The following is a 9034-nucleotide window of genomic DNA, read 5'->3' as shown; positions in this document are numbered from 1 at the left end:
GAAGGTGTGAAGGTACCTAGTGAGTACCTAAACCAGTAAGCTTTCGTCAGAAAGGGCTCATTAGACTTGGCTTGCAGCCCACCTAGCAGAAGGAAAACTGAATTCAAACTGTGCTGCTTTGCAGCTATAACTGAACATTGTAAAGGTTTCGTGGGTCAACCCTGTTAAAAATAAGGAACCGGCGACGCGACCTTTAGGCTGTTTGCAGCACACAGCACTACACCCTGTCAGAGCCTGCGACGCCGCTTTCCCAAACTCGTTTGGAAAGAATTACAAAAGAAGCTTTTAATTTTATAACTCATGCCACAGATGTGACCTTGAACTGAATTGTTGCTTAAAGATATTCGTTTAATAATATCAGATGTAGATTTGTGTAAAACAGTTATTAAAACTACAACGGCGAGTAAAATCAATGTTTTACCTATAATATTTTCCATATTTTGCTTTACTTAACGAGATTTTGTAAGACGCTCACAAACTATTATCTTCTCTATTTGATGTAGAAGAGAGATTTTGCTTTGTCTATTCTGATCTGATACGAACGTTTTTCAAAACTTTATCTATTTTGTCAGGTTGCAGGCTTTGTCTCAAATGATCCTCCAGGATAACTGATTTCATATCGGTATAAAAAGGCACTTAGGCAACCGCTAGTATGACAAGGAATGAATAAATTACCAATTTTAAATAATAAACGCTGTACAGTATACATTCTTTTTGTTAAACATTGGTTGCATGTAGACAAAATGAAGCTATTTAAATAAGTATTTAAATTAGATACAACAATTTTCCGTTTGATTGGTAGGATAAATATTTAAAGGTTTAACTCGGGTACAAATCATATATTAGTGTATGAAAGAATTACATTAATTTGATGTTAAAATTAAAGTCACGACTATTTTAAATGAAATCTATTATCATAGACCCCGTGGACATCTCATAGAACCCCAATTTATGTTTTCACTTTCGTAGACCCCTTGGAAGTCTTCGTAGACCCCTAGGGGTCTATATAGACCACTTTGGGAATCACTGGTTAAATTCAATAAATTCTGTGTAAGCTTATTCATAAATATTATGTACTTATATATACGTTTTTAAATTGATATTGGCCCACAGAATGATACAGAATATTTTATCATTATTGTCATATCTTGAACTTTAATCATTGCAGTATTTCCTCAGAAGAATCTATTTGATAATGTAGAATGGTTCATGTTGAATATACATAAAACAACTGTCTTTCAAATCAACAAATGTTAAATTTAATCCAATTTCGTTTTTAGCTTAATTTTAAATATCCATAGATATGCAAGGTGTAGGAGTTAAAAGCCAAAGAAATATACAAACAAAATGTTTTTGTTACACATTGGTCTCTGGAAGCTTTGAAAAACAATTTCAACACAGAAAGGTAAATTATGTAGGGGAGACAATAAGAAGAAAAAAGTTTTTGCAACCAGAACTTTCAGTTTCAAAACAGGTTTATTTCTGGGGGTATAATCAGCACATTAGTAATTCTAATACTGTTAATTTATTATTAAATTTAAATTATATTGTCTGTTACTACTTCAATGATTTCAACTTGAGAACTAAACTATTCTGTTTTAAAAAAACAAACAAAAAGAGCTCCTTTGATTGTACACTAATACCAGTATCCCAGGCATACAATTGGATATTGGACATTGGAACAACAGGTATAACTTCTAAAAATTACCAAAATGTATTTACCAACCTGAGCAATTATAGGAAAATATTCTGTATTTAATTCAATGAAACGCAAAAATGACTCCGACCCCCCCCCCCCCCCTCTGATGACTTTGCCAATCAGTGTACCACCATCAAAAATGGCTAAACAAAAGAAAGACAATATGATGAACATTAGATCAAGTTTGTTGTAATCTTAGAACTAACAATATATAAAATCAATTATGGTATAAAAAACAAACAAGCACTGCTCAACCAATTAGGAATATTGCATTCAAGATGTGACAAATGTCATTTTTGCAATGTTTCTATTTCTCTTTTCACTTTTACAAGAGCAGCTTTAAGACGTATTATCAGTGATGCGAGTGACAAGGATTCATTAGATGTGGAGGAAGGACTTGCAAATGCACAAATTTAAATAAAATATATTCTCAATATTTCATCAGTTCAGAAACTATCCAATGATACATTTAGCCTTATACTTCTAAAGAATGCCACGCCTCCCCCATATCTGAATGCCTTTTTAAGACTAGCTAAAAAATTTGCAAGGTCAAAGATAAAAATAGCAAGTTACAATAAAAAATTGTCACAATTGTAGACCAGACTAATGATATGAACCAAAAAAAAAAAAGATAAAACAGAATAAAACTTTATCTATTAATATAAGAAAACTTGTTGAAACATCAGGTAACAATCATAACAATCATGCAGTTTCCAAACACAATCACACAGATGTCAAATAAAAAATATAAATAAAATTCATATTAAAGATTATCTCTTGAAACACTTTTGACTTCTTGTACATACTGTAGCTGCACTCTTGCTGTGAGTAGTTAAATGCATACAAAACATGGATGTAATTCCTCAATCCAATGAAAGTCCTCAAGCTTGTACAGGCTCTTGTGGATTATAATGTCTTTTAGAAACATATATTTTGTGCTGTGAAACTGTTGCCATGTAAATAACATCACCTAAAATTACTGAAAGACAAAACATTTTTAATTAGATGGCATAAATAATGCTTTCTAAATCAGTAAAGTATTTTCAAAATACCACTGATTCATCTATCAAGAAATCGCAGCAACTGTCTAATGGATTTGCATGAAATTTTATACACATGTTCCTTTTACCACTTAGGTGTTTGCTAAGAAACAGTTTTTATTGATTCAAAGCCAGAATGCCGCAAATTGTGAAAATTCTTAAGGCTTTCTTTCTATTTAACCTATTTCTATTAACAAAACTGCAGAAAAATTAGACTTCCATCTTTTTCTTTAAAAGCCTAGTTTCTTTCTTTTTGCCTAATTCAACTTTTTAAAAATTAGGCTTACAACATTTTGTATTTTCATGTCCACTTCCTTTTACGACATGGCTGAAATAAACGACAATACTGACTTAGTCTAATGGTATCAAAAAGATAGATTCTATTTATTCACCCCTCCCTTCACTGTCTGTGTGTGTAGATAAGACTACTATACTCTTAGGCTCTGTCTTTTCTCTAGATCTAGGGTTTCTTCAGGAACTACATTAAGAATTAAGAATCCACAGAATTTTCAGAATATGAGGGGTTATTCACAGACATTTTGGACTATCAAATGTGTTTTGGTTGATGGAAGATTGCATTATTACAAAATTATAATAATTTAATCAAAGTTAGGGGTTGTCTTTACAATAAAAACGGTAAGAAAAGTGAAATCTAATTGGGAGCGGGTGGGTGGAGTGACTGATACATTAGCCAACAGTTCATGTGTGTGTTCAGACAAAGGTGGCCTTTTGGGGTTGGCGAGTGGGGCAATCTTCCTTTCATGACCCTGATATGATACTCACCCAGGCCCCATGCACTGCTACTAAGGCGCCTCTGGTTTGGGGGGTGGGTTTACAAAGCTGGTTATTAAAATGCTTGTCAAAAGTCTGTCGGAGAGCATTACAATGTGCAGTGAAGAAAAAATAAAAAGGGAGTTCAGAGAGAGAGAGAGAGAGAGAGGGGGGGGGGGGGGGTAGACAAACAGAAGGAGAGATAAGAAAAGAGAGATTAAGCTGTTAAAAGTCTATGTAACATACTAGAATTGATGGGCTAAAAAGTATTTTAGGGGGCATTGTTAAAATGAGGGTCTTTTTGGTAGCTCATTAAAAAAAAAAAAAAGGGAGGGGATATTCTAGCCATAATAAACAATACATAGCTTGGGAACAAATCAGCAGGCACATCTAGTATATAATTGATATAAATGAACCAATGATGTGGGTTAGGGACTGCTATACATGACTGGACAACTTTCAGTATTATTAAAGGGAGCGATGTAGGTAAACCCTAAAAACAAATTAAAAAATCCAATTTTTTTCAGAGAAGAAGAATTTGATGTCTTATTTTTTAAATATAAATGTTTCTAAACATTTTATTAGAACCTTTTATGCAGAATTTCAATCTCAAGTTTGAAAAACCATCAGAGTTCCCCTTTAAACAGGATTTTTTTTTTTTACAAATAGGTTACAAGTACAAGTAGCTTTCAGTTTCTACAAAGAAGAGTAACTAATGTACGATAGCTGATTTATTTCTGGCACCTGAGATGAACTCCTATTGAAAAAACAGAGCAGGAAGGACTCAATCCTCCCGTAGTGCTCTGGCAAGAAACTTAGACGTTCAGCTTAATGTCTCATAGCTACCATACAAGTCGAGTGACTGCTCAGACAGCTCCCCCCTTAGCTCGCGGAGCTGGGGACACTTGTACAAGACGTGCGTCACTGTTTCGACACTCTCTCCACAATGACGGCATCGGGAGTCAAAGTTCACCAGAAATTTCAATAATTTTCAATTCTAAGAGTCAAGATAATTTTGTATAAGAATTCTTATCAGTTTCTTAAGTTTCAAGCTTCATGTTAAGTCATGTTAAGTCTACTACTCCTGCCACAGAAATAAAGATTTTCAAAGATAAATTTTACCTGATAGTCTACGTAAAGCATCCTTTTTATCTCCTGTCACTTGGATTTTGTAAGCCGTATGAACCAACTTAGTGATTTTATTGGCTGTTGTCTCATCATTTTCTAGCTGACCACCAGACTAGCAATAAAAACAATAATTATAAAAACATTTTTGCATTAGTCTTTTATACAAAGTTGCAGACCATACAAACTAATGAAATATAAATGGAGTTTGAAGCTCTAGCTTTGTAACAAATGATGACTAAATATGACATGTAATATTATAATAGCAGAACTAATGCCTGTGTTTTGAGTGTTCTCAGAGCTTATGTTTCATCATATTTTCTTCACATTCTCTCTAAAACCTTTGTACCTTAATAAGGCTTGTCTTCAAGTCAGAAAATTAATGAGGAATGCAGTATTTCAAGTGACTATGCAGCCCCAGCTGCAACTTACATACTTTTGCTAAATCAGCACAGACATATCTGTTTTCTGGCAGTAGTCAATCTAGGTTCTCTTTTCACAAAAGATAATTATAAATAATATCCAATAATCAGTCTCAGTATAAGAGCCAGCAAATGTATTTTTCACTAAAATAAAAAATTAAAAAGTCTGATGTATTGAGTTTTTGATTTAGGATATAGAGTCTTCTGTAAAGGTATTTTCACTAATTTCATACAAACACATAACTCTCTTTTCTATCATTCATTTTCTTACAATAACTTATAAATACAAGAATTTGAGTTATGAATGCCATAGTCATTTGTTTTACAGCACAAGAGTTTTGGAGCTAAACAGTCCTAGAGAGCCAAGCTTCATTGTAATGGCTGATAATATGAACCTCAATTTTTACATAGTGTCAAGTTTTGAAATATTTCAAATAAACGTGTTTTGGAGAAATGACTTAAAAAGCAATGTTTGCAAATATTGACCTTATCTTTCATTTTTGATTTCATACGTTTCAGAAATTCCTTTACAAATGAAGAATACATCCTAGCCTAAAACTCCTGCAGATAGGCAGGGTTTGAACTTGGGATAATCATGACATTAGTACAAAGCACACACTAGACAACCAGGCAGCCATAATAAATATAAACATAGTAGTCTTTGATGAAGGTCAAGCAATGTAGTTCAATCAATAACTTCTATCTAAAATGTTTATGATGCTAAGCCTAACAGGGGATACCTGCTTTAGATAAGTGGTCTCAAGATCTAACAAAATATACTTACACTGATAACAGCTCCATCTTCAGTCAAAACTAAGAATCCTAAAGAATCAGGAATTCTATCAATGCCGTGAACTGACATTTTGGTTCTTATTTCTTCTCAATCAGTTTAAATAATCCTGTAAAAAAAAAAAATTAAATATTTAAATTGAAAAGAAAATTTACTTTAAAAATATTTGTGTGTTACATACTAGCCATATACTAAAGTACTGTAACTGAAAAGGACAATAAGATAAATCTCAGCTTACTATTCAAAACTAATCCTACAGTAGGGAAACAAACCCTAGTATACAGTCAAGTCTAGTTAATTCAATCATCTGGTAATTAGGACAAATATTATTGTGCCCTGATGTGGTCTGGTTATCTGGATATGACTGTATTATAAATTACCCAAATTATATTCCACTCACCCAAAATATCTGTCCTTACCAGCTTCATCCACTATGAGGACACAGATTGGTTAGTAAGGAAACAACAACTAGCTCTCAGGTACCCTGATGCCATTGGTATCAGTTGTGTCGACATTGTATTGTGATGGGAATGAAAATGAAACTGAAATGTCAGTTCTCCTTTGGAAGCAGTGGGACATATAATAAAAATGTGTTTCCTTTGGCTTTAATTTGTCAGTAGCTCAGACAATACGTTTACTATAAAAGGAATGAAACTTTACAAATATATGTGTCCAAAACCCAGAAGGGTCTTGACTGCAGTCAAATCTTGTAAAATGAAGAATAGGCATATTACAGTGATTAAACATAGAAAAGGGACTGGATGACACATCTCACTCGCCATGGACTTGGCAGACATCAAACACACAAGAAATAGAAACTATGCCTATAATGGGGCATCACTTAATCTCTCTTTGATAGATTTCAATTTTTTTTTCTTGATATTCACGCAATAGTTTCATATTTATGGACTGAACTCCATCTTGGGCATACAAAAGGAAGACAAGAGCTATAAATAATGATGTTATTGCAAATGCTGGTATGGGCAGTAAAGAGGAACTGCTTATAGTTCAACAGCTATGCTGGGCAGGGCACAAAACCTCGGCTCATATCTGGTATGGGTGATAACTGTAAGGCTGAAAGGTGGTAAGTGCAAAAGAGGTGCCCCCACCCTCTCCCAAAAGACCATCTTTGGCACCAGCTTGCTTTAACTGACATAGAGTATCTTAAAGTAATCGGCTTCCAAACATCAATATCATCATTAAACTTGATGGTTCAGCTTTTTGAAATGATTTAAAGCCCATACAATTGGCTTCCAAAGAAAACAACTGGAGATTTATTACAAAGGTTGCAGGATACACCTTTGAGACCAAAAGGAAATTTAGAGCCGAGGTCAGACGGAGAAGGCGGAAAGAAAACCTAAACCGACCATAGGCAGACAATGGCAAAATATGTAGATCACAGACTGTGTACCCATATGAAATACTGCACCTTACTTAATCTTCAAACTAAAAGACAAGCCTTGCATTACTATGGAATAGCTCTAAATCTATATAAAATAATAATATTCTATAATCTATACTTGAGTATACTCATATTGTAATATATATGTAGTCTAGAGTCACAGACTAGTGACTTGTAAATATGGTAAAAGTACTAGTAGATCTAAATAAAAATATTATTATGCTGTTGAAGCTGTTCACCTCCGATACGATTCTTTGCTACTGGTGGATAACAATAAGAATCGTATAGTCATATTGGAGGCAAACAGCATATAATAATTTTTACTAGACTAGAAAGATTAGTCTGATTGGATGATATGACATATGACTATGATATGTCTATTAGTTAATATTAATAGAATTAGATCTAAATTTAAATCTAGTATTACTCATTTACTCAGTCTCAGTACTGTAATACTGTAGTATGTATACTATACTACTGTATGAGTATAAAACTATATTTTAATTTATATTATAATTATTTAAAAATATTTAGATCTTTACACTATTTAGTTTACAGATCTAATCTAACTTTCAAACAACAATCAATCAACATAGATTCTATATTCTAGAATAAATCTAGATCTAGATATATTTAGTTAGTCTATTAAATTATTATTAAACTTTATTCTTTAACTTTAACATTCAACATTGAATTACGAAATACCTAGATCTAGATCTTTAGTAGATAGTACTGCTATATTTAATTACTTATACTAGACTAGTAACTCATTACTATAGTTAGTAGATCTAGAAGTGTCAACTAGTGACTAGTCTTAGCCACTAGTCACTCACTAGTGTTACTTAGTTATACTAGACTCTAGTTATAGTTAATTATACTTTATTATAGTTACTCAAACTCAAGTTACTGTAACTCATCAACTGTAGTCTACAACTCACTGTAACTCTGTCAACTGTAAGTTACTCACTTACTGTAGACTGTAGTCGTAGTAGATCTAGATTTTAGATCTAATTTATATTTATTAGTTAAAATTTATAAAATGTAGCTAGATCTCTAGATCTAGATCTATTCTTATAATTCTAGTTTGTTTAGCATCATGAAGTCACATGACTAGCTTCTCGCGATAGCTGCGAAATGTGCGCGAATTAGATCAATGGACTATATAAAAATATCATAATTCATACTATTTGCAAATAATAATAATAATAATAATAATGTATTATATTGCATCAAGCTAATAGAAGAAAGAGAAATTTACACATGTGTTACATCGACTACAAAAAAGCTTTCGATTCAGTTCCGCATGATTGGCTATTAAAAACCCTGGACATCCATAGAATCAACCCAAGAATAAAACAACTATTGAAAGTCTGTATGGATAATTGGAAGATAAACCTGCACCTAAATCGTGATAAACTAGGTTCTGTGCACATAAGAAGAGGTATATACCAGGGTGACTCACTATCTCCACTCTGGTTCTGCCTAGCGATTAATCCTCTATCTACATTACTCCAAGACTCTACAAACGGTTTTAGGGTTGACACTAAATGTACAAATTGTGTGTCCCACTTATTATACATGGATGATCTAAAGCTATATGCAGAAACCGAGCAAAAATTACACACCTTAATCAAAACGGTAAAAGGCTTTAGTGACGATATCTGTATGTCTTTTGGCCTGGATAAGTGTGGCATCATAAGCATTAAAAAGGGCAAGGCAACGAACACCAACATTAAATTTGAAGGCATCGAGGAATTGAACTCCGCCTCTATTTATAAATATCTT

At 33.0% G+C, this 9034-nt stretch overlaps 1 protein-coding gene across 3 annotated transcripts; it reads right to left on the bottom strand.

Moving 5' to 3' along the window:
* Positions 1–1457: 1457 nt before the first annotated feature.
* On the bottom strand, positions 1458–8357 carry LOC106068843 (ragulator complex protein LAMTOR4-like). Of its 3 annotated transcripts, none has more exons than XM_013228345.2 (4): positions 8221–8357; positions 5842–5956; positions 4633–4750; positions 1458–2678 (listed from the first exon to the last, which is right to left on the bottom strand). In XM_013228345.2, the coding sequence occupies exons 2-4, from the start codon at positions 5917–5919 to the stop codon at positions 2581–2583; spliced, it is 294 nt and encodes a 97-aa protein (XP_013083799.1). In that variant the 5' UTR covers positions 5920–5956; positions 8221–8357; the 3' UTR covers positions 1458–2580. The 3 variants fall into 3 exon arrangements, with proteins under 3 accessions (XP_013083799.1, XP_013083800.1, XP_013083798.1); XM_013228346.2 differs by having other exon boundaries at positions 8217–8353; XM_013228344.2 differs by having other exon boundaries at positions 8188–8349.
* Positions 8358–9034: the final 677 nt, after the last annotated feature.

The sequence above is a fragment of the Biomphalaria glabrata genome, chromosome 15 (assembly GCF_947242115.1).
Source record: "Biomphalaria glabrata chromosome 15, xgBioGlab47.1, whole genome shotgun sequence".
In the NCBI taxonomy this organism is placed as follows: Eukaryota; Metazoa; Mollusca; class Gastropoda; family Planorbidae; genus Biomphalaria; species Biomphalaria glabrata.
This window is presented reverse-complemented; position numbering and strand designations above follow the sequence as displayed.

What these genes read in the sequence shown, in the direction of transcription:
- LOC106068843 (XM_013228345.2), bottom strand. Translation starts at nt 5,919, where the DNA reads ATGTCAGTTCACGGCATTGATAGAATTCCTGATTCTTTAGGATTCTTA. An exon ending in AAGATGGAGCTGTTATCAGT is followed by an intron (nt 4,751 to 5,841) that starts GTAAGTATATTT and finishes TTTTATTGCTAG; the next exon opens with TCTGGTGGTCAGCTAGAAAA. An exon ending in TGCTTTACGTAGACTATCAG is followed by an intron (nt 2,679 to 4,632) that starts GTAAAATTTATC and finishes TTTGTCTTTCAG; the next exon opens with TAATTTTAGGTGATGTTATT.